The following is a 27,746-nucleotide window of genomic DNA, read 5'->3' on the forward strand; positions in this document are numbered from 1 at the left end:
TATTAATAATGTAACTGACGAAAAGCGCACCCATCATGCTACCCCACCAGAACTCCGCCCGTCAAACATGCCAACAGCTTAGAGAGATCTGCGATCGGATCCATACGCGGAGGTCTGTTTGTGTCGTTATCAACTCCTCAACCAGGACCAAAACGCTTGTTGCGAGGCTCGGATGCTGTCTCTGGCCTAGCGGCAGTGGGTAAGGTAGGACGCACAGAGGATTTCTGCACAATCCTGCCGACGGCCTTAAGACGGCCGGGGAGATGTCAAGGCAACACGTCAGACCCGTGGGTAGCTTAGGTGACTTCAGCAATGTGTTCCGCATATGTACAATTTGTCAGCCGCTATTAACAGCCTGATGCCGAGATAAAAGATCAAAGTCATTCAGCTGTGTTCCTGCAATACACACTGGGCTTCATCATTCGTTCCTGCTTGGTATTTCTTTCCATTCTCGAATCGACCACTTTTCCAAAATGGCATCCCCGACCACTTCTGTCGTCTTCAGACGTACCGATGGCGATCTTCCCCAATCCATCGAACAATCATCGGAGCCGTTGCCTGCGCTAAACGATCTTGGTTCTCGCGATGTGCTTATCAAGATCCACGCCGTGTCTCTGAACTTCCGCGATGTGGCAATGTTGAACGGGAGATATCCCGTAGAGGTTGAGCCTCGTGGCATTCCATGTTCAGACTGCGCTGCCGAGGTCATTGCTGTTGGATCGGCTGTGCAGGATTTTGTTATCGGAGACCGAGTTGCCCCCATTTTCGACGTGGACAACTTTACCGGAGGCGAGGATGGGCCGATGCGGGCTCTGGGAGGAGACGTTCCCGGCGTCCTACGAGAGTATGCTGTGTTCGACGAAAAAGTCCTTGTCCATCTGCCAAAATACTTGACTTGGGAAGAGGTGCGCTGGATCATTAATATGATACACATGTTTTTTTTACCTGCTGACGTTGAACAGGCGGCGACACTCACTTGTGCCGGTGTCACTGCATGGAACGCTTTGGAAACTCCGACTTCAGCGCGCAAAGACGCTGCTGCTCTGCTGCAAGGTACGATACACTTCAAGTTTTGAACGGTTGATGATGTATTGGCCCATAACCCCTAACTATTGGAGTCAGGTACTGGAGGTGTCAGCCTGTTTTCACTTCTCCTCTGTATTGCCAGCGGCATCAAGCCGATCATTACTTCATCCTCGGATGAAAAGCTTGAAGCAATCAAGAAGCTTAGTCCAACTGTCTACGGCATCAACTACAAAACAGCAACCGATCAGAAAGCAGAGGTTCTCAAGGCTACTGGAGGAAAGGGCGTGGATTTCGTCGTCAACAACACAGGTCCTTCATCTATTGTCGAGGATATTGGATTCTTGCGTCGGCGGGGCGGCACTGTGTCGCTTGTTGGCTTTTTGGATGGGGTGAAGCCCGACTGGGAACCAATTGCCATAATGGCCTTGATGCACAAGGCTGCGAAGCTGAGGTAAGTTATGGTTCCGAAACGACTTGCTGCGTCTTTGGAAGCTTCATGTTGTTAATGTTTCTAACACCTGGATACAGGGGTATCGCCGTCGGCTCCAAGGTGGACTATCAGCGTATGAATGCCTTTCTGGAGGAGAAGAATGTGAGTCTTGAACCTATGATAGACCGAGTATTTTCCTTCCAGGACTCCAAGGAAGCTTTCGATTATTTGTATTCAGGGAAGCATGTTGGCAAGATTGTCATCAAACTATGATGGCTTTTAGGCATGAGTCATGGATCTCTATATGGGAGTCTTCTTGATCCCGAAATTAGCATTTATCTCCAATATCTTACCTACCTATGTCTTACTTATAACTCCCAAGTGAATCATGTCTATATAGAAGATTCTGCGTATTCTGCATGTGGATTATAAATTGAGTTCTCGAACGAACATATGGGCACAATTGTCGCTAGTGTATTGATGTACGGATATATATGCAAGTGTTTGTCTGTCTTCTGCTGAGTCTGGCCGATTTTGCCCCTTTATTCACATTATTTAGGTTAATACCCTAACGTTTAGAGTTGGTGATATTTACAGTTGCACTGTTGAGTTTACCATGGCTGTCACCTTCTTTAGACATCCTGTTGGTTGAGTCATGTTTCGTGGCGGCCATTCATATGGCCATAGAATTTAGCACTATAAGCCTCTGTAGAATAAATCACAAGAACTCACATATCAACACAATAGGAACGATGGTGTTCATATGTACATGTGTCAGTAGCTACCACAACTTCAAGCTCCAGCATTCTTCATCGTTTTACTCTAAGTGTCTATGGAAGCTTTCGGGGCCTGTATCGTACTCCGTATGACGCTAGAGCTAACATCAATGGCATATCCTATGCCCTGCCCTATGACTTGACTAAACAGTCTGCGGGTCCTTCCTAAGCCTGAATAGTCTCAAATTACACCCCGATGGCTTTGGTTTCAGAGGTTTCGACGAGACATCACGACAAGAGAGCAATTTGATAGCGGCAGAGAGGTTTCGGTTGTTATAGCCCGCCCAGTTCATATGGTATCTGATCCAAGTATTCCAGTCAATATCTCCTCCAAAATGCTCCAAAGAGCCAGATTTTCAGCCATTCGATTCGAAAGTAGTTTGGTGACGATCGCTGGTATAAAAAAGTGGCCTCGAAATCTCGTCCGATTTCCATCCAGTCGGCTGTAAGCATAATCGAAGGCTCATCGATGAGGCCACTGACTTGTGGTTTCGCTGGAGGCGGGTCGTTCGGGTATATGAAATTCCATACACCATTCCATTGCCGAATGCAGCGCCCGAAATTGACCAATCCGCCATTCGGGTAAGAGCGATACCTATCCTTGGAAACGATTTAGAAAGAAGAGGTCACCGACCCCATGCCGAGTGTTGAGTATGCCGATTGCTACAACAAACAAGAAATAGGGGCAATAGATCTGAGGATAACTATGTGTTCCTCAGCGATGTTCACTGACACCCATAATGCGCTTCATGCTAAATTTGGTACAGTCAACATATCTTCTTGAGTTTTTTGTCGTAAAATTTGTCAGCGACAAACTTAATTTGATATTGATCGCATCTCTTCGTCGAGTGTAAATGCCAATGTGCTGTTGTTCAACGTTATTGATTGCCGATGACTTCCTGGCGAATGTGATGATTAAGCCTTTTGCAGATGGAACTGAGTGGCGTTCGTCAATGCCAGTTGTCATCACGCCTCGCCAAAGGGATGATACGCCATGGGGCAGAATACGACCTCTGGGCCTTCGAATCTGACGATGCTGACGATTGTTGGGGACTTTGGGCAGTTTGGCCGGCCACTCAGCATTATGATGCAGCTTGCCGTGGTCTCTGCGCTGTTGCAGCCGATACGGGGCCAACCAGCGCAATACACAGAGGTAGGATTCTTGGCTGATTTGGCCAGTTAGAAAAAAGACCTCTGCATTGTTTTCATGTACGACCGAACTCTGCATGAGTCGTGCATACACCGGGGCTGGGCAGGACATCGGTTGCAATATCCCATGGTCCATGAGAAAGGCGAACAAGAAGAAATGGTTGGTCAGAGTGATAGCCTTCTTACCAGCCATCAATTTAAAGATGACAGAAACATAGTCGGTCTTTGGACCCGTTATTTGCGGATGACGGCCGGCTCAGCCGTTTGTCATCGTGCCGTTCTGCCACGCTATCGACTGCAAGTGCCCCACTACCCCGCCGTCAACCCCGGAGGCAGAATTGTCCGAGGAAGCCCTATGACTTCATCCTCGGCTGCCTTTCAGCTTGAGATATTGTACTTTGTCTCATTTAAATACTCACCGCCATCGCCAATTTAGCAGACTCCTCTCCAAAACATCAATTGGTATCTCATCGCACCAGCATTACCGCACGCTAACAAACCAACACATCACGCAATGGCCACCTCCCCTAGCGCAAAGCGTCAGAAATCCTCCAAGGACGTCCCCTATGAGCTCATCTATTGGCCTGGAGTTCCCGGCCGTGGTGAGCACGTTCGTCTTCTCCTCGAGGAGGCCGGCGCCGAGTACACCGATACCGCTCACATCAAGGATGGCGTGAAGACCGTTCTGGCCCAGATCGACGACAAGAACCTGGGCGATGAGCACAACCCTCCGCCACTGGCGCCTCCTATCCTGAAGCACGGCGATTTGCTCATCAATCAGACGCCCAACATCTTACTGTATCTGGGCCCCCGTCTAGGCCTCGCGTCCAAGGTGTCCGAGGATGACGATAGTATCTACCGCGTTAATGGCCTCGCCTTGACAGCCCTGGATGGCCTGAGCAATGAGGCCCACGATACGCATCATCCTATTGCAACAGGTCTATATTACGAGGACCAAAAGGAGGAGAGCAAGCGCAAGGCGAAGGATTACATTCAAAACCGACTGCCCAAGTTCCTTGGCTATTTTGCGCGCGTGTTGCAGAGCAAGGCCAGCGGTGAGGGGCCGTGGCTTTATGGAGGTTCTCTGACGTATGCCGACTTGGTCCTGTTCCAAGTGAGTTCCATTGACCCCCAAGCTTTCCGTAACATGCCGGACTGACTTGTGCAGTGCCTTGATGGCCTCAAGTTCGCCTTCCCTAATGCTCTCAAGCGCATCGAGGGAAGTGGCGACTACAAGGGCGTCTTTGAGCTCTACGAAGCCGTCAAGGAACGCCCCAAGATCAAGGAGTATCTCGCCAGCGAGCGTAGACAGAAATACTCCGAGGGTATTTACCGCTATTACCCTGAGTTGGATGAAGAATAAGGGCCAAGGAAGTAACAGCAGGAAAATCGTCTGCTAGTAAACAATGGTATTGTGTCCTTAATGGTGTTTAGGGTCCCGATAAATTAGATATCCAAAGCTGGACATCGGTTTTCACTATAGAACACAGCTATTATCATGAAAAGTGTGCTTTCCAATTTCGTCAGAGTCCTAAATCGTAGGCGTATCCCGTCCTTATTGGTGCTTCTTCTTGTTTCAGTGATTCTCTGAGATTCGATGGAATAAGCATATGCTTACACATTGCAAGCAGGTTACTTCTGCGTTCCTTCCATAACGAGCACTTGGAATTTGTAACCCAAACTTCACTCACACTATCTACCAACGCTCTTCGCCCACAAAGCTTTGTGTTCGAGTATCAAGCAATAAACCACAAGAACAGTCATCATTCTCGCGACAATCATGGATAAAGGTGGCGATCTGGAAGCCCTTGAAGGTGAACTGAACGGGATGGTAAGTATTTCCAATCATCTCTTGGTCCTAAATTGCACCAATGCACGTTGTGCTGACTCAGGCACCCAGGCCATCGGCACATTGCGACGGATCCAAGAGGAGATTAAAGACCTCGCCGGGAAGATTGGTCAAGACGCCACAGCAATCCTCGAACTAGCGGAACCCCTTCCAATCACTCTCAAGGAGCCATTCTTGGTCACGACAGTCAGTCTCCTTCGAATGCAAATCGCGAACGCTGAAGTCCTTGCCATGGTTTCCCAGCTTCAGAAAGAAGCGACCGCCGATGCTTCGAAGGACAAAAAGGAGAAGACGGGTCTTCAACGAGATGATAGCCAGGCAAAATATTACAACAACAAGGATGCAAAGCTCAAGGGTCCCAAGGACAAAGCTGCTGAGAGTACCAAAAGAAACAAAAAGGGCAAGAAGCGCCCCTTGGAAAAGGCTGCTGAGGGAACTGGCAAGCGCCAAATCACTATAGAGGATGTTGAAAAGATTCGGAGAGCTCAAGCTGCCGCTCACATGAGCGTGCTTCGGTGTGGTCAGGCATTTGAAGACGGCGATGCTGCCTTTCAGGAATATGTCGCTTCTGTCACCAAGTAGACTCATTTTGTGCCTCATGCACCCTGGGCACTGCTTCTTTGGCGGTATTGCTAGCTTCTGCATGATGAATGACACAATTTTATGGAAGAAAGGGGATCAAAGCGCAGAGATTTTGAGGACTGAGATTGATTCAGTATAAGGGCTACTGGGAATGTTCAAGTGGTTTTTGATGAATGAAGAAGTGAAACTCCCCCTGTTTTCTCTTGTTTTGTGTGATTCACCATGAAATTTGTGATAGTTTAGGAGGCCTGACCAGGTCAGTCGACTGCAAGTATGACAAAATAAACATGCTAGTTACACAAGGCGTTGGTACTCTGACGGGCAGGAACTCTTGAGTTACTTGAATGTGTGTCTCCGTTGTGAAAGAATATTGATTGAAGGCTCCTTAGCTGATCTGGCATTCGGTCAGTGACCGCAGAGGTAAAGTGAATTTGATCCATAAGGGTAATCTTTGTATCGTTCTAGCCAAGTAAGAGTGTTGCTGGGGCACAGCTTCACTAGTACGCATGGAAGCTTCACCCAGATGTAGACGGCAAGAGCGCACCTTCCTTCACCAACACCGGCCACAGTTCTTTTTTTCCGACCACAACATCTGAAATTTTTCGTCCTCCACAACTCACAATCTTCGGCAATGCTACAGACAGAATTCAACATTGTTGATTTTGACAACCCTTTGTCAAATTATCATTCTCTTGCCAGAACAAAGCTGAACCGGGACCTTCAAGCGGTCACAAAGCTGAGCCCGAGTCCAACATGGTATCCCAGCACCGCCTAAGGACCCTTAGCGGGCACAGAAGAAGGCGCAAATGGAGAAGGGTATGCTATTTACTCCCTCTCGCCCCCAAAGACTCGCAACCGGCTTCAGTCATCCCGTTTGTTTGACTCCAGAGATGCAGCTGACGCTTGTGTGGCAGATACAAAAGGGACGACGCGCGCCACCAGATGAGGACTTTGAAGAAATAATCAGCAGCAGTTGGCCTTGGGAGCCTTTGCCTCCTGCGCCCGAGCCCATGTTGGATGACCCCTCCATTGTTCCGTCATTGGACTGGGAGCCTGTGTTCACTCCCGACGAGCCGCCTTTGCATGCTGCCTTCTTGTTCATCAACGTCTGCGGGGAGCCATACATATACGAGGTCCAAGAGAACCAATTCACCATTGCCGGCCTCGTGGGGAATATCTTATGGGCTTTGAGCCATCTTTGGCCTGTTTGTATTTTCGGCTACATCATTCTCAACGCGGTGGGGATGTTCCTGGCGATCACCGTTACAATTCACGACTATTTCTAGAAGAATTAGGTGGGCGGTTTCGGGAATAACAGAGATGCATACAAGGCGGGGTTAGCCAAGAGCCTACATTTTCTTTGTCGAGTGATCACTCCAGAGAATTACATATTGAGCGGGAGGGGGAATTGCCTAAAAATGGAAATGGAGAACGACACTTGTACTCTTGATGATCGAGAACGAATCGTCGCTGAAGATATCTTGGGACGTCGATAGCAGATACTTAGGATTATGATGTATGCCAGAGAAGCAATACATACCAAATGCCACGGTTTCTGAAAACGAAGGACGTCCATCTAGGACTGGGTCAAGGTGTACTGAAAAGTGAAGCAAGGGTGATGGAACTCAGAGTATCCGGAACAACGAGCATCAACAAAGGCGGAGATGTTGTCTCCAAACTCCTTGCATGCAGGCCCGAATCCATTTGCTTCTATCAGGAGTGCCGACCCCGAATTATGGCTCTCTATATGCTTTTTAGCCCGGAAAATTGTTCATATAAAATTAAAATAAAGAAAAAAGGTCTCCAATTGAAATCTTCTTGGGACCACAGTAGAAATACCAGACTGTTGGTCAATTTTGTGTCACTTTGCATAGATGGTAATATCTCCAGACCTGGGCTTGGTTGTGGAACAAGGGATGGATGGCCAAGGAGAAATGAGAGGGACAATGACGCTTCAATACGTCAAAAAGGTAAGCGCTAGGTCAGGGAAGAGCAGAAATAAAACGTCTTTGTTGATCTCTCCAAGATTAGATCGTTGAACAGAAGGCAGATAGACTGGGAGTATGATTTCAGTGCTAAAAATACTTTCAGCTTCCCATACGCCTATAATTACCCTCGGTATTGCCACATGATCCCATCCCTTTCAGCAATCATCCTCATCATTCATCCACTCAGCAGTATACCGAGCAAAAACAAGCCTGACTTCTATAGAGAAAAGTCCAAATAATATCGATGTGAGTTGCAGGGATTCTGATCAAGCCATATCATCACACCAGCATAGTCATGTTTGCCCAAAGAGTGGTGTTGACGAAAGACTCAGACAATGCCTGCCGAAGTTTACGCCTGTACTGTTCCGCGATGCATTGAACTCATGAAGATTGCACGCCAGTTCAAGAACCTACCTCTCGATTACGCGGTGGGAGATGAGGTATTGTCACACTTCCCGTTGAGGTTGACTTATCCACCCGTGGCCTATGCTGACAAACACTTGCTGCGGCTAGTCCGAACATGAATTCCATTCCTTCGTCATTCAAGAGCTGATTGCTCAGCGTCAAGCGCTGGAGGTCGACTGGAATCAGCTCACGGGTGGGCTGGCGAGCGTCTTCATCGAGTGGGGCAACGATCACGGCGCACACTTGAGCAGCGAGGTGATTGTCACAGTTGCGAAGATGAAGATCATAGTGGATGCCTGGAGGAAGACCACATCGGAGGTGGAGGAGATGGGAACTAGGGGAGGGGTAAAGTTCACAAACTAGATTTGGTGTTCTGTGGCTCAGGCCAACCAACGGCCTGTAGTTGATTACATGTCTGCTCTTTTGTTCTGCTTCTACCCTGCTGGAATTTCGAGTGAGAAATGAAACGCAGGCGTGAACAGGGAATAGGTAGCCGAAAGAACTTGCAAATTGTCTTCTTGTAAGCCCTGCCCAAAATCAATACCGCGCCGATGATTCAGCAATACACGCGTATCTTATTCCAAACCGCGAGGACCCGATTACAGCATGAGCCTTTCCATGCTAGCTTGAATCTCAGCAATCTGCTCCTCGAATCCGGTGACGACCTCCAGAGAGTCCAGCTTGATATCCACGGGCACATTGCACCGGATCTCCCTATCGTCAGCATTTCTGTTGCGGGGCGGGTGCCTTTTCTTCTCTTACCCAGTTGTTTCCACCCTCGGCCTTACTAGCCATATCCATCCTGTCACCAAAGTCCTGACTGTTGTTCTCAAGGATTACATCCTCCATACGGTTGACCAGTTGCTCAGCATTGACCGCCAGCTGCTCGAAATGGCCCTTGGCTTCATCATTTCTGCCCTTTGCTTCAGAAACAGCAACGCGTAGTGTATCGAGATGCTTGTGGATTTCGTCCGAGGCGCTCTGCAAAGCCTGAGCCATCTTCATCTGTGTCCACAGCTTGTCCATCTCCTGCTCGAATTTCATGTTAGCGTCATACTCTATCCACGAATAAAATGCGTATTATTCAGTAAGGCAGACTCACCAGCTCCCCGCCCAGTACAACCGTAAGCCGCCTGCCCTTCTCGTCCACGTGAACCCGCTGCGTCGGCTTGTTCTGGTCTCCCAGCGTCTCGGCCATCTCCAGGCGCTGCTTCCTGGCCTTTAGGCGTGTTCTCTGGTTCTTGCCAGGCTTTTTACCCTTTTTGGGCATGTTGGAAGACGGCGCAGAGATGTGGGTGGGTGGGTGTGTTTGGGCGTGCCGCGTTGATGGAAGGAAGGCCGAGATGATAGCAGTGGTAGGTGACGCCGTGGAAAGTGCTTGTGAGGAGTTGAGTAACCCTTACAAACCCTGAGCAAATGCAATGAGGTTTTATCTGGAATGATATGTGGGTGACCTGAAAAGTTGTGCGGCAGACCGAGAAAAGTCGTCAAAATATGCGAGCGTTGGCGGCTCCCGTGCAAACGACCACACCGCCCGCAGTTTCCGGGATCAGCCACCCGCCTCAGTTTCACTTTCACTTTCAACACGCAAGTTCTGTATCCAATATGAAAAACATGGCCTTTGAATTCAGCTCAATCACATGTCGCGCAGGCATCTGAGGAGGTTTCATCTTCAGCAGGCAGCTTTAGGACCTTTAGTTGATGTAGCTCAGGTCTAATCCATCACGTGCACCATACTTTTCATATGCCTACCCATCATCAGGTCAATCTTACCTGAACAGTAGCAAACAAATCTTTCCATAAATTTCTTGTGGCGTGCTCAGCTGTAATACCGAATCGTCGCCTTCATGCCACTGATGACCTTTGTCGTCCTGCCCCACCCTGCCATCGCCAGGGTCCTTCCTGCTGACGAGCCTTCGCTTTGGCATGGCATCTTCCTGCTTTTTATAAACTCAAATTTTCAGAAAAAGAAAAGAAAGAAAAAACCCTCTTCATAATTTTTGATTCCTACACTTCATACTCGGTATCGATTAGAACGTGCTGGACTCCTGTAGCTTTTCGATCTGCACGGCCTCTACATTTCCAAATCCAGCTGCTGTGATGGTGAGTATCAGGGAATCGCATTGTTAATTGACAGCTATCGGATTTTTCTGACCAGATACCGACTATTTGAAGTATTTCTAAACAGTCTACATCTGTGATATTTGGCTTTTATGTGTTGAGTTCCTTGTCAGATACAGCTCGAGAGAATTAACAACGTGCCAAGGATATGCATTCTGGAGGCTAATGGAACTTGGCTTGACTGAGATCAGTTCTGTCTATATATCTAGCTACTGAAAGATTTAAATAATAAGAAGCAATCAATCGCGTTTCTATCCTTCCGTGGTTCTCCATTCAGTAATGGCCAAAATGCAGTTGAAATGCTGTAATCACGAGTTACGACCATGAGCGTTAATCAAACCATCGCATCCCACCCCGTTCCACCCGTCGCTCTTCCATGAGGGGCATATCAAACTACTTTAGCTCGTTATCTTTCTTGAGCTTCATGTTACGGCCCTCAGGGATCAGCTTCTTGAAAACCACTTTGAGGTCGACTTTGGCACTGTCCTTGAGCACCTCATAGAATTCACCACAGAGTCTGCGTGTGATCGCTTCCGCCATTTGTTTTTGATTATTATTATTATCTCGCACTTGACTTCATGCTAAATTTTCTCGTCAACCTTCCCGCAGATATCTGCCATTATCTCAACTTTGAGCTTTTCCTCCACCTCTCACATGAACGTGCCTTCAATCTCGGGTGACGCTTCTTTCTTGGGATCGTGTTTGAACTCGTCCATAATCGGACCCATTAGCCCGGAGTTGATCCTTTTATTTGACGGTGTAACTTGTCTGAATTTGGAACAAAAGTTATATGTCTTCCTCGGTATCTTCCTCGGTCATGGGGTCTCGAATCGAGACTTCGGCAAACTTGCCCTCAATAGATTTGGTCTGCTTGGCGAAAACCCAAGGGTAAATGGAGCTATGCTTATCTTCAGAAATGGCACTTGAGCCCGAGCATCCGCCAAATTCCTGTGTGCCAGGTTTGTTTGTGTTAATGAAAAATGAAACGTCAGTAGTGGTTTGCTCGACCCCCTCAGAAATCTCGGACTGGTCCTGATCCAAATAAGAATGCACTTGAACCCCCTTGGTGGATTTATTTGGCCTTTTTGAACTCGACAAAATCAAGTTGCCCTCTTCGTATTCCTCTTTGGTTGCGGTGAAATCGGCTACATCTATGTCTAGTGCCAGCAGTGGCGTGAAGTCGGTCGGTAACGACCTCGTATTCTTTCATCAGAGTCCGAAAGCAGTCAGTCAACAATTTTTACATGAGAAGTTCTCTTCAATTTCGTCAAGCCGGAGTTGGATAGCAGAGAAATATGAAGAAGGCAGTGCAAAATAGTTTGCATATTTATTTTGATCATGTTTTCCATGCTGGAGGGGGTCTTGCTCGATCAATCCTGATCCACCTCAACCGCGCAGGACTGCGGAATAAAGTATTTTGACGCAAGTGAGAGAACGATCAAGGAATTGTACGCCCGATGAAAATCAGTTGGATGAGGTCAAGTTGGATGAGGTCAAGTTGGATGAGGTCAAGTTGTATGTGAAAGAAGAGGATTTGCTGGGTTGTGGTCTGTGGGACATGAGATCACTGACATGGAAGAAGAGATAGAAAATTTGGGAGAAGTAGAACAGAGGAAGTTAGGAAAAGGGGCGGGTTGATGGCAGAAGGCGCAGCCCTTCGTGCGATATTGGACAGAGGAAATACAAGCCTCCCTTATCCTTGCCTTTCAACGGTACTTCGCTTCCCTAGAAGTAATCAGCTGAGTCTGTTTGAGGATTATACGAAGGAGCATTGGCGCTTCCAGTATGTGCAGCAGAGTAAAGAAAGATTTTGAAAGATAAAGGTATATGGGAAAGCACTATTAGTTTGATGTGGCGTACCACACCGGTTGGGACATAATTAGTACTAAAACCTTTAATAGAAATGCCCCCAACAGCAGCCGAGCCCTTTCTTGGTCGATGTTTTCCCTTCTTTACCAGGAGCTCTGGTCGCCATAACTATCGGATAACACAGCATATTACGAGCCGTCTAGGGTTCCATGGACACACAAGCTGCCTTCTTGGCAGCGTTGTACTATACCTGAAGTGAGGGGCAGAAACCCGCTAATTCGTATATCTATCCCCACAGTCTAGACCTCCTACCCGTAGTTCTTGGTGAGGAGTAAAACTCGCTCAATGTCTTTTCAAGCACTTTCATGGCCTTTAATATTATCTGTATTTCCTGGAAACGGGTCCCCACTGATCTGGTGTCGTTCTTACAGAACTCTTCTGCATCCGCCATGCTGTGGAAGTTGACTTTATATTAGATCTTGATGAGCTTTTCGACTAAATCCACTTTTGGTGCTATACTCTGCTTTCTAATTGTGATTGTGTCACCAAGTAGCCCATCTGCAGCCAGCCTGATTTATCTAGTTTGGGGTGGGGGGGATTGTGCCCTTGTACAACCTACAACGTAAATCAAGACTCAGTACGACACGAATATACGTATTGACTGGTCTACTTCTCCCCAAATTGATGCTCAACACAGTACAACTTGAATATGCGACCACTAGGGAACACAACGAGACTTACCAAAGCAATCAGCAGACCCCCGTCCAATGTTTCTCTAAACATGGGTTTAATTCAATAAACAGCCCCATGTTTCAGTAAATTAACGTGAGACACTATCTAAGATCCTTCAGCATCTCATTCTTTTGTGACTGGTTCAACAAATAACATACATTGAGCCCCGGCCCGTTACATAATAGAGACGCCGCGGCCACAACACACTGATCACATAGCTGAAAAGTCAGTAATATAGCGCCGTAAAGTGGTCGAGTTCACTCGCAATTGTAATTTCTTGTCTTCGAGACCATTACATGATCTGCATTCGTCATGGACCTCCAAGATACCTCACAAGATAATATCATGGAGAGCATTTCGAAGCTTCTTTTGATCGAACCTCTAATATTCCACGCGATTGCAGATGAGATACTTGGCCACCAAATCAATTTTGAGAAGCACTATCCGGACTTTCATTCCGGTGGCTGGTATACGGCAACGCTTTACGCACCACCAGCAACCAAACGCGATGGCCTACTGCGCGATGGCGTAGCAACCCCAACCCCACTAGCCGAAAGACTACCGATCACACGGAGATACCTTGAAGGATTGAAGCTTGATTACTTCGCTGTGAGAATTGCTCGAGCCGAACCGGATGCTTTACTATGGGAACACCGCGATTACATCGAGCTTCTACGAGGCAGAGAAAGATTACGCTTACACATCCCAATTAAAACCAACCCAGCCGCTCTGATCCATTTCTCCAAATTTTCAGTGCATATGGACTCTGGGTCGATCTGGAAACTTAATCCAGTTGTCAGTCACGCCATCTCCAACTTTGGAATACATGCCCGGATACACCTCATCCTCGATTGTTACAAGAACCAAAGCTTGGAAAGATTATTAGTGGGTGAAATTCTCGAGGATAAAGATACAAAAGCTTCCAATTCTGGACCGAATCTCGGAGCAAAAGAAACTTACTCGCGCACAAGAGCTATTCACCCACCATGGAAGCGAGGCGGCTGAAGGGCATTTATTGAAGTTGTTTCACAAATTTTATTTGCTTGAGAACACCAGTTATGATCTCCTCATCAACTTCTACCGAATTCTTGGATTTAGAAGCCGAGAAAATCATTGGATTTCGGAACAGATTACCAGAATATACCGTCGCCCTCAGATTCACCAACATTCGACTACAGCTGGTGTATCTGGTATGCTCTTTTCGAACCCGCACGCCGCTGCGAGTACTCTACCGCAGTTCGAAATTTTCCACAGCGTTTTAGAAACTTGTCGTCAGATTCCAGGGCTAGAGAAAGTCCATGTACGCGGCTCGCTAGCGCGTGGTGAGGTCGACCATTTCTCCGACATTGATCTTCTCTGCATTGTCAGCTGCCAGGAATTCATTTCCTTCATTGAACAGATTGACATCAACATGAGAAAGTATCACATTGTAATAGGAGAGCGATGGGTTGACACCATCGTGAAGGATTTCGGAGGAGTTGGTTTTGTTTACCTATTGGAAGTTGGCTCACGACTATATCAGCTCGACCTCTACATTTCCTGTCAAGGACACCCTTCTTTGAGCAACTTGAAGTCCGTGCTTCACCAACAAGAAATGTTCCGACGTAATCAACCTGATATGCACAAGGTCAATGACTTACTTTACTGTCTGCATAGCGAAGCGGTCAGTGAGCACATACGGATGATTCATACCGCCGCTCAGTCCCTGGATTCCACTCTGACAGCGCTGATTGTGCTAGCCTTCATGATTAAAGGGCGTCTCGAACGTGGCGATGTGTTTGTCGCCGGCAGTGAATTCAACGCGTGGAATCGTTGCTTGATCAAGTTGGCACGCTTCAAGTTCGACACACAATATCTTGATTATGGATTTTATCACGTCAGCAGACTCCAAACAGAGGTTGACGATAACGGCGCTCTATACAAAAAATTGAAGGCCTTCAACAGCAACTCTCTAACAACAGAGAGCTTCGCTGAAGCGCATACATATGCGATGGACTTTGCCAAGTTGCACTTTGCGGAAGAAGTATTACAGAAACAGTCAATGGTTCTTTCCGTCTCTCAGTACGTCAAAGCCTCCAAGCCAAGGATGCTAGCGAAACTATCAGGCCCTCGACTTCTCAATTCCGACTGACAAAGCCTGGCCGCAAGATTAATTCATTGCATTTCAGGTAAGCAAAACTTCTTGTATTGTAAAATAGTCTCAACGCTTATAGTAGCTTCAAGGTTTGTGCAACCCCGAAGAGTGATGGAAAGGTGGACAACTTTGCGGAGATTTTTGTTGGTGTTGGTGTCACAGGATACCTGTATGGGTGGTATTTCAGGCGTAAACAAAAGGTCAAAACTGGTACTGTATTCTTGTGTGTAGAAGAGACCGTATGTAGATTGGCAGCACCAGCATTTGCGAAGATATCGCTGTCGGCAGCCCGAAGGTTGGATCTCCGGGTTCCGTTAGCGCGGCCGCCTGCTGGCTGCCAACTGCCGCTGACCGCCTGCCCGTACTTTGGCTAGGTAATCCAACAAGAACGAGGAGTAGATGCCTAGAAGCAGGCAAACTGTTGAACATCACCCCCATGAACCCCACCACTGTCACCGGGTTTCACAAGAAGTCAAATGAGTCACTGTTAACTGGCGTGAACACCAATTCACTTCGTCATCTGGCGGTTCTTCATCAAATATCTTACCTGTCCCATGTGCAGCGATCAAACATAGTCCCCAACCTTTTATGCAACCTTCCTTCCCATCCTAGTCCTAGGTTGAGCCCCGACCTGATCCCATGCCTCAAGGACCAGGAAGAAACAACAGAGGGACAATGACAGACCAACACGTGCACTGTGAGGGGAAATAACTCTTTAAATACTTTAAATTTATATTGGTCGTCCTTTCGGCGTGCACGCGGAAAACGATTGCTGAAGAAAAGTAAAATCATTCTGGAAAACAATTATGTATGAGTATTGCGGCTTGTGGGTATGAGTTGGCTGTTTCTGTCTACCTCTAGTTGCAGCGGACATGACCCTGTTACGTACTTTCCACATACTTAGTCTGGTCAAATAATGACTAATAAATCAAATGGAAAACGCTGAAAACATCTCAACAAATGCCTGGTTCCATTAAACCATTGAATGCAGACAAAGTCTGGCGAGGAAGGAAATGGTCATTTGCAGCCATTTGGTGGCCTTCTAACATGTTTTATTTTGGAAAATCGGTGGATGTTTGAGGGCATGTCCGTTGACGACGTATCACCGGGGGCATGTCTTTCGACTGAGGAGCCATGACCTTCGGGGAGATCACCTTTTGAGCCACGAGGGGTCAAGGGCCATAGTTGGGGCAATCGTCACGCAGACTGCTCGAAGGGATAGAAATCAATGGCACAACTAAGTCTGTGATGTTGAAATTTTGTGACTTTGGTCTACACTGATAGTATAATACGTCACAAAGTACTGTTATTGAGACTGATAATTTGGAAACGGTGATGTTGGGTCATTTATTCTAAGTTTAGGGTTCCCTTAGACGACGCACTCAGAGGACAAGTTTATCTTTTTTTAATAGCAGCATGGGTGGTAGCTCTGTTGTTGCTATGGTTTGGCGTTTACGCGGGGCCATATTCCAGGATTCAGGTTCGAAATGTGGCGCTGTTCCTAAGATTTGCGATATGCTGGTATGGGCAAGTGCAGTGGCCATTCCTTATTTGCGCAGGCATGTTTGCATGTTTGCATGTTTGCTGACGGATCTTTGCAGTCTGGCACGTTGCTCTATTTTGCAACTGGGTCACTGATGACAAAGTCCGAAAGAATGACATAAACAGGAAAGTGGCGAAGCACCCGCTCCAGAAATGACTCACAAGATAGTTATACTAGCCACAATATGTGACACAGATCGGAAATACGCTTCTGAATGTATTTGGGCTGACCTTCAGCCGGTATAAAGAGTCGCAGGGGCCCTTCTGTCCACCGAGCCTCTTAGCCCTTGCCTCACTTTCAGGCCTATGGTGGTTGTATCTGTATTGCCCTGGTCACCAAAATGCCATGCTACATCTACATAAATGGCTTTCCGGGTGTCGGAAAGCTAACTGTGGCAAACGAATTACAGAGCCTTCTCCCAGACTCAAAAGTTTATCACAACCACCTACTGATCGACCCTATCGCACCAATCGTTCCCCGTACCTCGACCGAATACCATGCGGTACGAACAAGCTTGCGCTGTCATATTCTAGGCATCATTGCCACCCTAGAAGAAGCGAGATCTACTACATGGATTTTCACAGATTCACGATCTACGACTTCTACCGGCACGGCGGCTGCTAATGATTATCTGAATGCAGCCAGAAAAAGAGGCGTACCGTTTATCTCCGTCGTGCTTCACTGCGATTTGGAAGAAAATATCAGAAGAATAGCAGATGAGAAACGCAATTCAGGATGGAACACGAAATTGAAGGATGAGTACGTTTTACGAAGTATCAGAAGTGAAGAGCATATTTACCAATTTGGGGGGCCACTGGAACTGCAACTGGATGTCACAAGAATGACACCCGCTGAGGCAGCTAAGGCGATAGTTGAGCACATCAGTAAGGTTAGTCAGATGGAGAAATAATCAAATTTTCGCTTGCTTTGGCTATATTTTTGAAATTACTGTGCAGATGTTGGTCATTTTGAGTGACATAAAATTCCTTTTTTTCCTTTTTCTTTCAGGATTTCCTGTTAAAACCCCGCCATCCATCTCAGGGACGTAGATTGAAGTACCTACTCTTCAGTTAACCAGTTTTACACACGGGAGAACCATAGTATGACTGCCGACCAAGCATCCACTATCAATGGCTTTTTCAGGGCGCCGGCAACCAGTTTCTCTTGTCCCCTTCTCATGGGATACTTTTTCAGCCGAAATTTTTCAGCAGAAAGAAGTCCGCCGGCTAGCTTCTTGGTACTGCTATCGGCAAAAGTCAAGAGCCTGGCTTTGTAGCCGTCGCAGTCAGCGCTCAACAATGGGCAAACACAAAATCGCCTTGGATCTTTTGGAGGTCTTAGCCGCCCATCCCTCCAAGAAGCAGCGAATTTTCGGCCCGGCCAAAGAAATGAAACGTTCTGCCGCTGCCCGGCCTTCCACGCCGAAGCCTTTCACCAAGGCAGACGCCAAAGCACTTTATCATCAGATTCAAGACTTCGAGAAAGAATACAGAGACGAGGGATACAAAGTCCCCAACAATCTAGTACGGTCCCTTCTTCCTGCCTTTCTCCCCTCGTTTCTCCCTTCCCCATCATCAAACTCTCAGATTGCACACACCAAGCCTCATCCACCAAAAAAGAAAAGAGAATCTTTGCATCGCCTTCCATGAGACCCCACCCCCGATTTATTCGACAGCTTTCCTTCCCACTCGGACACTCCCTCTCATCTTACCAGCTCCATCACCACATGAAGAAACTATGATCCCCCACGGTGAAATCCACGGAGAACGGAAAAATGAAAGAAAACAAAACCATGCCGCTGACACCCATCCCATAGTCCCCAAGCGAGGTCGAGATCGCGATGGCCCGCGGCACCCTCCACTTCCGCATCCGCGAGATCCGCGCGACCCTCTACCGCAACTTCTACGCCGACCCGGTCCCCTCCCTCCCTGCCGCCCACCCAACGGCCCTCGACCTCGCTGAATACCGCGAAACCCTCACCACCGTCCAGGCCTTCTGGCACCAGCGCCAAGCCGCCATCCGCCGCGCCGCAGAATCCGCCCGCAGCAGACGCCAAGCCGCGCGCGCCGCTCGCAGAGAAGCCGCTGCTGACGCTGACCGCGAGGCCGGCGTCAACCGCAGGGACGACGCCGCGGTGAAAAGAGCCGAGCTCGCCAGGCGCAGGAAGTGGTACCGCATCGTCAAGCCGGAAATGCGATGCGAAGGCTATTGGGTTGCACGGGGGTCGCTCAGCCCGGGCGCCGGGTGGCAGCCGCCGCTGGTGGATGTCCCCGGTAGCTGGGTCCTCCCGGACCACGTCCAAAGCGATGCCGACATGCGGGTGTACCTGAACCAGTTGGGCATCCTATTCACTCCACTCTCCCGTCGCCCCCGTGCGTGAAAGCGGGTGAAGTTGCACATGCTTTGCTTGTTGGGGGTTGGCAAGCGTCCTTCTATTGTGCTAGGCAGATTGGAGTCAAGCATGGCAAGATTTGGAGCTGGTGGGAGGGTATGGACTGTCACTTGGGAGAAAGACATGGCCCCCATTGAAACTTGGAAAAGGCTACGACGGGTGGATATGCATTGCCATCAGGTATCAAATCTAGCCACGCACCAACTAGAGACTAGCCGAATATTTCTTGTTTGCGAGACAATAAAGCGTGCACGTATCAGAGCATCTCACCGGGATCATAACCGAGCCCTGTATAACGAGAATTGTGCTAAGTTTCAGAAACTAATATCATTTACTGGCTGTTAAAATTCCAATCTTTCATCATACCGAAACGTCGAATGAGCAGACGTCCGTTCAGTTTGTTGAGGCATTAATATGAATGGTCCATCTCGACTGCGGTGATAGTCCCTGGACTCTCTGTCTGTCTCCTGACTGCGTTGACCTGCGATAATCCCATCCACGTCACTGAAATCGCGTGTCTTCCGGGGGCAGTGAGAGAATCGTTTTTCTATAACATCCACTGGACGAGACGGGACGATAATGGTGCTTATACGCAGACTCAAACAACGATTGCGGGCATCTTTTCGTTCAATTTCGAATCATCCGCTACTTCCTTCATGGAAGGCGACGGAGAGTCCTCGGCAAGATCCTCATCAAGCTTAGTGCCATCCAACATTTCTGGGTTGAAAGACCGGGAACCCTTGGGAATGAATGTGGCGGAAAAGACGATGACCATAATAATGGTGAAGTGGACTCCAGCCGTGTTCACCAAGCCCTCTCGCACCGAGCCAGTGCGATTGTAGACACCGTCAAGATACCGTCCGAGAAAGGTGCCGGCGATTGCGTAGGTGACAATGTAGAACGAGTAGAGGAAGGCCATGACGGCGCCCAGGGGCGAGACTCTATGCTCCTTGCTCTCGAGACGGGCGAGAGAAGCTTGGATAAATGCTGCAAGGGAAACATCGCCGGCAGCCCAGCCGAATGATACTGGTAAAAATGTGGCAGCGACAATCCATGCCTGCCCGACTTGGCCTGAAGGCGGGTACCAGTACGGGATGTACCAGACAATGAGCAACATGAGAGCATCCAAGCGCAGCCACGGAATAGGCGTCTTAACCACGTTCGTGAACAAGAATACAAAGAGGGCACCGAGGAGTTCACCAAAGTTGGAACCTCCGACCATGATTTGCGACCATGCTGAGTTGCCCAGGTATCGGCGGGCGACTTGGGGCGCGATGCCGTTCTCGAGGTATCGGTGACCATAGAGCGCAACGCCATAGGCGGGGACAAGCCAAACGAATCTTGTAGAGGTGAACAAGATCCTTGCGCCGACCCAAATAGACTCGAAGAAGAGAAGGAATCCCTTGCCTATGGCGATGAAGTAGTTACTCTTGCGAGCTTCAGCTCGGGCGAGCGCGTTGCGTTCGGAGCTAGCGTCGACAACAAAATACCACAGGATAGCCGCAAAGGAGAAGCAGATCGGAGTGATGACGAATGAACGGTTATTGCCGAGATTGGGAATCAGGACAAGCGCGGTGACGAAGGCGCCCGAAGTACCCGCAATCTCATAGAAGATGTGCACCATGCTGTCCATCTGTCGGAGCTTCTGCACATTGCCGCCAACAATATCTCGAGGAATTACACGGCGGATCAGCTCGACCATTCCGTAGGCGATGCCTGTCACGGTGTAAATTGGTATGATTGCGTCGTTATCGTAATCGCCATAGTATGACCATTCATCCTTAGGATGTTTCTTGCGGTAGGCTGCGGGAACAAAAGTGCCGCCAGTAGCGGCATCAAGAATGAGCAGGATCGCGGTCATCAAGCCGAAGAGTAGGATGGCAGCTGATAGCACATTCTTGGTCGGATAGTGCTTGATGAGCGGAGCAATGAGGATGGAGCCGACGCACTGGGTGGCTTGGTTCAACCCCTGGAGGAGGCCGAGACGCTCAAAGGTGCGCGAGGGAGTGCCGTTGGTGTCGCTCTCGTAGTCGTATCTGTTGGTAGCCAAGGCGGTAATAGAGCCGTTGAATGCCTCCAGGCCGAACTTGTACAGCATGATGCCGCAAATGTAAAAGAATATAGCCTTCCTCTCCTGTGGACTAAAAGACCGCAGCCTCTCGGCGAAGTCCTTGAAGATCGCCATGGCAGTTGAGAAGGGGGATGTTACGACACGAAGCTAAAGCGCGGAAACAAACAAAGGGATTCCTCTCTGATGCTGAGTTAAGGCTAGAAGACAGTTTCTCGCGTGGCCGAATTCCAAAGATATAAGGAAGATGTTGCGTTGATCGTATGCCTCTTCAAGGGCAACATGACATGTCGAATAAGAGACAGGTTATGCATCCACGTGGATTTTGTCCAAGGAAGAGAAGAAGGTCTTGGCTGGCGACTTTAGTCTGTATCCATCTTGGGAAGGACCGAATGTTAGCTTGCTCTGATCCATGGAAAGAGGATACCAGTCGAATGGTCTTGGCATTTTAGGTTGACGGCCGCAACGGGATGACTGCCCCGAGCACCCCTCTCCCGACACATGCTCAGAGTTCAACATGGAGGTTAGGGCGAAGGCTCAGCAAAATGGAAGTAACGTCGTCGCCTTGGGCGGCCCATCTGTGAGATAGAAGCGGGCAGGTATGGGAGGCGCATAATCGCTGCAGCGCTTCATCGCCTTTGTCCATCTGACCTACCACCCGAGGTGTACATCATGTCAACGCCTTCCGCCACTCCATCGTAGATGCGTTCTTAGTGGCACAGAAGATGGAATGAAATATACAACGAACGACTAGGCGGGCCTGGGCAGCGCTGTACTTGGCGTTCTGCCGCCCGCAGGTCGTCGATTAAGCTTTGCAGTCTGATCTGGGGCATTGTTCCGGTTGACTGCTCGAAAGCACCCTCGGGATGGAATTCAGCCATGGATTTCGGTGATGGAAACAGTTTGGCTTCAACATCTATCGAGATCGTGACGTGGACAGATTGCGGTATGATTGGTGGCGGGCTCGAGAAGGAGGCTGTGCTCGACGGTTATGGGTGTCCAAAAGACGTTCTTTTTCATAGAATAAATGTAATCGTCTTCCATATCGCCGTTTCTTTGCCTGCTGATGCCATGAATTCAACGTCTTGGCAGCGGTTGTGTTCTTGGCGTCGAGGGCGAGACTGCGCCTTCTTATGCTTTTTGCATGTCTTGGCGCTGGGGTTAATAAATGGCGCAGGACTATTTCAGTCGATGAGGGCCAACCATTTGAACACATGGCCTCCCTTTCTTCTGTCTTTTGGTTGTCTAGATAGTTAACCAGAGCAAAAAGAACGGGTTTTCGATGAAAAGTAGATGGACAAGAAGGGGGACGGATGACTGCTTTCCTTCTTTGGAAGCACATATCCGGGTACGTACCTACAACCCCACAAGGGGTGTCACCACACACACCACTGAAGTCCCCAAAATTGACCGCTGATAGGTACCGAGAGCGCGCCCCAGATACGGCAAAAGCTTATCTCACAGCTGCTTCACTAACACTGCGGCCCATCTCTTGGTCGACTTGACGCGAGTGAACAAGCAACATCGCGCATCTGGGGAACGTCCTGTCACCGCCGGCAGTCGTGCCCTACCACATGGGTTTTCCAAAACGGACTCGGGCCAGGAGCAGGACGATTACCCCCTGGTTACCTTTGATCAGCACCTGCGCCCGTTTGCACAAAACCACCTCTTTCTTGGCAAGTCTCCCTTCAGCCAAGAGATTTTCAGGATCAACTCCAGTCACTCTCTGTCTTTCTCCTCTTCGTGCCAAGGCTTGCATCGGCGGCCTCTTTGGCCTAACTCTCTCAAACTCCTCCGAATACGACCAGCATCATGTTTTTCTTGGGGCATTTTGCTGGCAAGACGAGGACTTTTTCCAGCCACTCGAGGTTTCAATCTTGAAAACGTGCATCATCCATACAGGAGGAGAAATAGCCATTTCGTAAGCCTTCCGCGCAAATCTTGCCACGGCCAAGACGCAGCATCCACGAGCCCACGCAAACAAGCCGGTTGCACAGCCTCCCTGCCCCGAGCGTTTTGCATCTTCGAATCAAGAGCAGCTTTCGTGAGTGCCGTAGGTGACCCTCTCATGGAGAGATGGTGTGAGAGAAAGGTCCCCAGCCTTTCGGCGCCGTCGTTGCCAGGGACATTGAACCAGAATCCCTCTTTAAGTGGTGCTCGGCCTGAGGAAGAAGCAAGGGGCAAAACATACATGGCCCAAGACACCAAACCCGACAACCCGGTTTCGATAGAGGTAGTACCGTCTTTGCAATGACTTTCTCTAGCTTACAGTTCTCGTCGAATCATCGCAGCCCTAGTTTGCTAAGGAAACTTTGCTCGCAGGCATTCCTGCATTGATATGAGCACTTGCAGCGCTTATGTATGGGTGGCGAAACGTTTGCAGCCCATGATCATGGGCCGTGGTGGTTGGCGATAGGTTTTGGCAGAAATTGGCCTTCCAGCAACATCTAGTTAAAAAAGAAATTATCTGACGATTGAAGTGTAACGCATTGATTGAACGGCCATTCGGCGGCATATGCTGCGTCCGCCGGCACAACTGTTCCGCCGGTCCACGCGAACTTCCGATGCGGAGCCGTCCGGGTGGGTCCCGGCCAGCGGAGTTTGAGGATCTCTATCTCGACCGTGGCCATACTGCGTTGATCTCGGAGACCTACGACTTCTATGCAAGTCGGTATATATGGTATGAAATTGGACAGAAGCTAAACTTGGACAAGATCTCAGAGTACTGCTGATTGGAACTATAATCATGAGATGCGGTGGTCTCCAAATGGCCAACACGACGAAATATGCCCTTATTGGTCTAGCGCATATCTTTGTGAGCCTGGGTTTTGAAAGAACTGCAACTATTGGGCTTTAATATTGGCTATATTATCAAGTTGTCGCAAACGCCTTTATTCTGATGATGAGGGGTGCCGCAATGACCTGCTGCTGACGTGCATGTTCTGGCAGAATTAGACCAGTATCGTTTCTAACATATCACCGTAATTGTTTTTCGGTCTTGGTGGTTGATTTCTTGGTGAATTTGAAGATTGGCACTTTGTCTTTCTAGATGTTAATCATGTTAAGAGCCTTCCAACAGCTCATTTAGGAAAACATTTCTTGGTGGCTGCTATTAGCCTAGACACGGAGCTGTCCGTACTTTCAGTTAGTTCATTTGTCCTGCGGAGTTTGTAAAGTAGGGACAACGCAGTGCGGACTTCGCACACCCGCGGACGCCGGGTTTATACGGTAACTCGTGCGATGTTTGGTAAGCTAACAACAGAGTCAAGATACATGGCGGTAAGTTGGAACCCCTACATAAGTATCTGTTCTGACCCGTGTGGTCCAGTGAGATGATACCCACTCAGAATCAGACACTACCCAACAAACAACAAATATGACGCTCACCCTCACCATCGTACCCGCCTCAACCAAGGCCGGGGCAGAGACTATCCGGGCTCTCCTCCGCGAGGAATCAAACCCAAAGCTCCAGGCCGTTTACCGCGACCCGACAAAGGCCCCTGCCGAGTTCCGCAGCAACCCCAACTTCACGGCCGTCCAGGGTGACGTGTCGACCGGCGCGGGTCTCGACTTCAACGGTTCGGACGCGGTGTTCTACGTCCCTCCGCCCCCGTACCTCGCCGAAGACGCCGACGTGGCCCAGTTCGCGACCACGGCTGCGAATCACGTCAAGGAAGCCCTCGAGAAAACCTCCGTCAAGAGGCTGGTCCTGCTCTCCTCCATGGGGGCTCAACATGAGCGCGACATTGTAGGCCTTTCCGTGCATAAGAATGCAGTAGTATGGAAACTAACTGCGGAAATGATAGGGGATCCTGAAAGTCAACCATATCTCGGACACTATTCTCAAGACCGCCGCTCCGGAAGTCGCCATCGTGAAGCCGGGATACTTCATGGAGAACTGGGCTCACACCTTGGAGACTGCCAAAGCTGAGCCTCCGGTTATTTACTCCCCAGCAACTCCCATTGACCACAAAATCCCAATGGTAAGCTTCGCTCTCTCGTAAAAGTCCTGCCAAACGACAGCCTTGGCTAACGGAACTACAGGTTAGTCTCAAAGACGTCGGCCAGGAATGCGCTTGCATGCTGCTGGATATCAAGACCCCGCTGCCGCACCGCACTTATTTCTTTGACCTGTTCGGGCCTCGTAACTACAGCACTCTGGATATCCAGGCGGCCGTCGAGGAGCTCTCGAGGAAGAAGATAGAGATCGTGTCTATTGGCAGAGACTCCCTCGCTGAATTCTTTGGCCAACGGGTGCCCGCCGAGCTTGTGGGGGAGTTAGTCGAGATGACAATTTCCGCTCTGCCTGGAGGTGTGATGGTTCCCGATTTTGACGGAGATGAGAATACCGTTTGGGGTAAAACGGATCTTATTGAGGCGTTGCGCGTGCTTGGCGCTGCGTGACCTCACCACGGTCTGTAGGTAAGGAGCGCAACGAAACAGACTGCACGAACGGACGCATTGTTACGGGTACGATCATCGTTGAACCTCATTAATTAATAGTATCCAGTAGTATAGCTAGTTTGTACGATCAAGAGTTGCAGAAAAGTTTAGAGTCTTCGTTGGCAACGGTCTGACGGTCCAGTTCATATCGATGTCTGGCACACAAAAACGCCAAATATCTCAGATTAAGCCCATCTCAAACGCCGTTGCCCAATCGCGCGAGAGATATCAATGGGTGCACATCAACGCCCCGAAACCATCAGTCCACCGCTGCGCCCCCATAAGGATAACCAACACGGCAAAGCCCGTCACAACACTTGTCGCGCCGTATATGTATGCATGACGCCGGCGTAATACCGCCAGCTCAGCAACCCACGTCGACACCGTCGTCAGACATCCGCAGAACCCATCCTCCACGCCCTGCAGCACCTGGCACCCGATCACGCCTCCCAGTCCTGCATGTCCCAGGTCCCAGCACATACCCAGGACGCCGACGCCCATAATGTTCACAACAAAGGTGCCGATTGGGAACGTCGAAACCCGCGAGTTGAGCCAGAGACTGACATAGAACCGCGCAAGGCAGCCCAGAGGCGCAAACACCAACGAGAAGACGGCTTGGCCACGCCAAACGTCGTGGGGCGGCCAGATGGCCAGGAAGACCGCGCCGAGCCAACTACCCCAGCCCAACAGAACGGCCCCGCGGTCTAGGATCTTGTGGCCGAGGGGGTACGGTACGGACGGGGTGATGCGCTCGAGAGCCACAGCAAGGTGGGCGCCGGCGGTCAGGGCGGAGAGGCTAAGGCTCACTGTCGTAATTACGACGGCTAACAGGGCCATGAAGGAGTATCCACCGTTGCGGGGCACGGGAGCTGCTCCGCCAGCCCCGGGGAGATCATTGCTCATGGCGAGAAAGACGTCACGGATGAACGACGAGAAAGATGTGAATGATCCACAGAAACCCGTGGCGAGGCCGATGTACAGAGGGATTGTCTTCTTCGTCGCCAGATACGCCTTCTTCGCAGCTGCAAGAGTAGCCACCGAGGTCGGATCCGCCGCGTCCCTCTCAGCGTCTTCCCGCAAACGCGAATTCCTGATTTGTTCATGGTATGTTGCGGTGCCCCGTTCATACTTGAATAGTTTGCGATCCTCTGCCAGAAATCCCATGACCAGACTGCCGCCGACGTTCGCCCAGAGGACGCCAAACGACACGGGCGCGCCGGGATATGTCGTCAAAGCCTGGATCCCCAGACGAGCGAGGGTGCCGAAGATGGCGAAGAAAACAAGATATGATATCGTGTACAGCTGCGTTGCCAGCTTCGAAAGGTCCATCCTAGATTCGGGCGTTGGGTTCATCGTAGGCTTAGACGGTGTCTCGACCGTCCTGTCATGCACGGCATGTTGGCCATTCTGCATCTCCACGTCATCATAGGGACGTCGATGGTCCTCCTCTCTCCGGCTCGAACCCATCTCCTCCAATCCCAGCCTTGTTCCCATGTGACTCTCGTCCGGTTTGTGGATGACGGGTTCGGTAAAATCCTCCTCGACAGTGCTGCTCTCCGCCAGCGGCAGGTTGGGTTCAGCGGATCCCGACTTTCGCCCGTTGCTCCTCACGCGGCCCATGAGGGCCGGCATCCCAAAGGTGCCCCTCCGCTTGAACCCAGCCGTCAAATCATCGAGATCATCGTCGGGATTTTCGGCATGAGTTGGTGTACGAGGATTGCCGTATTGCATTGTTCTTTCCGTCTTGCTGGTGCTGCAAACTCGTCTCCTATCACTTCACGACGGCGGGTCGGAATGATGCAATTGTGATTGAAATACGACGTATCCTCAGTCGAGCAGGAGGCGTTTCGGTCGGGCAGTCGGACATTTTGGTAATAACAAATAACTACAATGCCGGAAACGGCCTCAGTGGAATGTCGGGGACATTGCTGAGGCGGACAGCAATTTCGGCAACATCCAGACAGCAAGAGGGGAAGCTGCAAAGTCGGCCTTTCTGTATTTTCTCACCGTGGTGGCCAGGGCGTCTTGGTGGGGTTCCTCACCGAAAAGGCGGAGCACACCGAGAAGTGACGTTCCACATGTCAATGGAGACGACTTGGGCGTCTTCTGGTCAGGTCGGCGGATCAGACGAACAAGTCAAGAATAACACGTTTCTAATAAGTCAATTCCTATCCATTCACGCCCCCATGTATGCCAGCTATCAGTGAACCCCAGGTGAGCTGCAGGGCGGCGACCTCCGACCCCCTCAACGGATGCCGGAGTTTACCTGGTGCTCCCAGGGGCGGCCTATCTTATCAAA

At 49.6% G+C, this 27,746-nt stretch overlaps 8 protein-coding genes across 8 annotated transcripts; 5 read left to right on the plus strand and 3 right to left on the minus strand.

Annotated features, from left to right (window-relative positions):
- Positions 1 to 473: 473 nt before the first annotated feature.
- EsH8_IV_000237 (zinc-dependent alcohol dehydrogenase family protein) lies at positions 474 to 1,729 on the plus strand (the record flags this gene model as incomplete). Its single annotated transcript, XM_083265127.1, has 4 exons — positions 474 to 905; positions 963 to 1,053; positions 1,123 to 1,477; positions 1,555 to 1,729. The coding sequence occupies 4 exons, from the start codon at positions 474 to 476 to the stop codon at positions 1,727 to 1,729; spliced, it is 1,053 nt and encodes a 350-aa protein (XP_083124022.1).
- Positions 1,730 to 3,895: 2,166 nt separating this feature from the next.
- On the plus strand, positions 3,896 to 4,744 carry EsH8_IV_000238 (glutathione S-transferase; the record flags this gene model as incomplete). The annotated part of the gene is made up of 2 exons (XM_083265128.1): positions 3,896 to 4,495; positions 4,550 to 4,744. The coding sequence occupies 2 exons, from the start codon at positions 3,896 to 3,898 to the stop codon at positions 4,742 to 4,744; spliced, it is 795 nt and encodes a 264-aa protein (XP_083124023.1).
- A 417-nt stretch (positions 4,745 to 5,161) lies between these two features.
- On the plus strand, positions 5,162 to 5,812 carry EsH8_IV_000239 (uncharacterized protein; the record flags this gene model as incomplete). Its single annotated transcript, XM_083265129.1, has 2 exons — positions 5,162 to 5,212; positions 5,282 to 5,812. The coding sequence occupies 2 exons, from the start codon at positions 5,162 to 5,164 to the stop codon at positions 5,810 to 5,812; spliced, it is 582 nt and encodes a 193-aa protein (XP_083124024.1).
- Positions 5,813 to 8,804: 2,992 nt separating this feature from the next.
- EsH8_IV_000240 (uncharacterized protein) lies at positions 8,805 to 9,475 on the minus strand (the record flags this gene model as incomplete). Its single annotated transcript, XM_083265130.1, has 3 exons — positions 8,805 to 8,885; positions 8,968 to 9,234; positions 9,308 to 9,475. 3 exons carry the CDS (start codon positions 9,473 to 9,475, stop codon positions 8,805 to 8,807), a joined length of 516 nt encoding a protein of 171 aa, XP_083124025.1.
- Positions 9,476 to 17,842: 8,367 nt separating this feature from the next.
- EsH8_IV_000241 (uncharacterized protein) lies at positions 17,843 to 18,924 on the plus strand (the record flags this gene model as incomplete). Its single annotated transcript, XM_083265131.1, has 2 exons — positions 17,843 to 18,067; positions 18,361 to 18,924. The coding sequence occupies 2 exons, from the start codon at positions 17,843 to 17,845 to the stop codon at positions 18,922 to 18,924; spliced, it is 789 nt and encodes a 262-aa protein (XP_083124026.1).
- Positions 18,925 to 19,534: 610 nt separating this feature from the next.
- Positions 19,535 to 21,121, minus strand: EsH8_IV_000242 (uncharacterized protein; the record flags this gene model as incomplete). The annotated part of the gene is made up of 1 exon (XM_083265132.1): positions 19,535 to 21,121. The coding sequence occupies one exon, from the start codon at positions 21,119 to 21,121 to the stop codon at positions 19,535 to 19,537; it is 1,587 nt and encodes a 528-aa protein (XP_083124027.1).
- Positions 21,122 to 24,380: 3,259 nt separating this feature from the next.
- Positions 24,381 to 25,408, plus strand: EsH8_IV_000243 (uncharacterized protein; the record flags this gene model as incomplete). The annotated part of the gene is made up of 3 exons (XM_083265133.1): positions 24,381 to 24,752; positions 24,811 to 24,987; positions 25,049 to 25,408. 3 exons carry the CDS (start codon positions 24,381 to 24,383, stop codon positions 25,406 to 25,408), a joined length of 909 nt encoding a protein of 302 aa, XP_083124028.1.
- A 267-nt stretch (positions 25,409 to 25,675) lies between these two features.
- EsH8_IV_000244 (CrcB-like protein-domain-containing protein) lies at positions 25,676 to 27,178 on the minus strand (the record flags this gene model as incomplete). Its single annotated transcript, XM_083265134.1, has 1 exon — positions 25,676 to 27,178. One exon carries the CDS (start codon positions 27,176 to 27,178, stop codon positions 25,676 to 25,678), a length of 1,503 nt encoding a protein of 500 aa, XP_083124029.1.
- Positions 27,179 to 27,746: the final 568 nt, after the last annotated feature.

Source organism: Colletotrichum jinshuiense, chromosome 4 (assembly GCF_051148585.1).
Source record: "Colletotrichum jinshuiense chromosome 4, complete sequence".
In the NCBI taxonomy this organism is placed as follows: domain Eukaryota; kingdom Fungi; phylum Ascomycota; class Sordariomycetes; order Glomerellales; family Glomerellaceae; genus Colletotrichum; species Colletotrichum jinshuiense.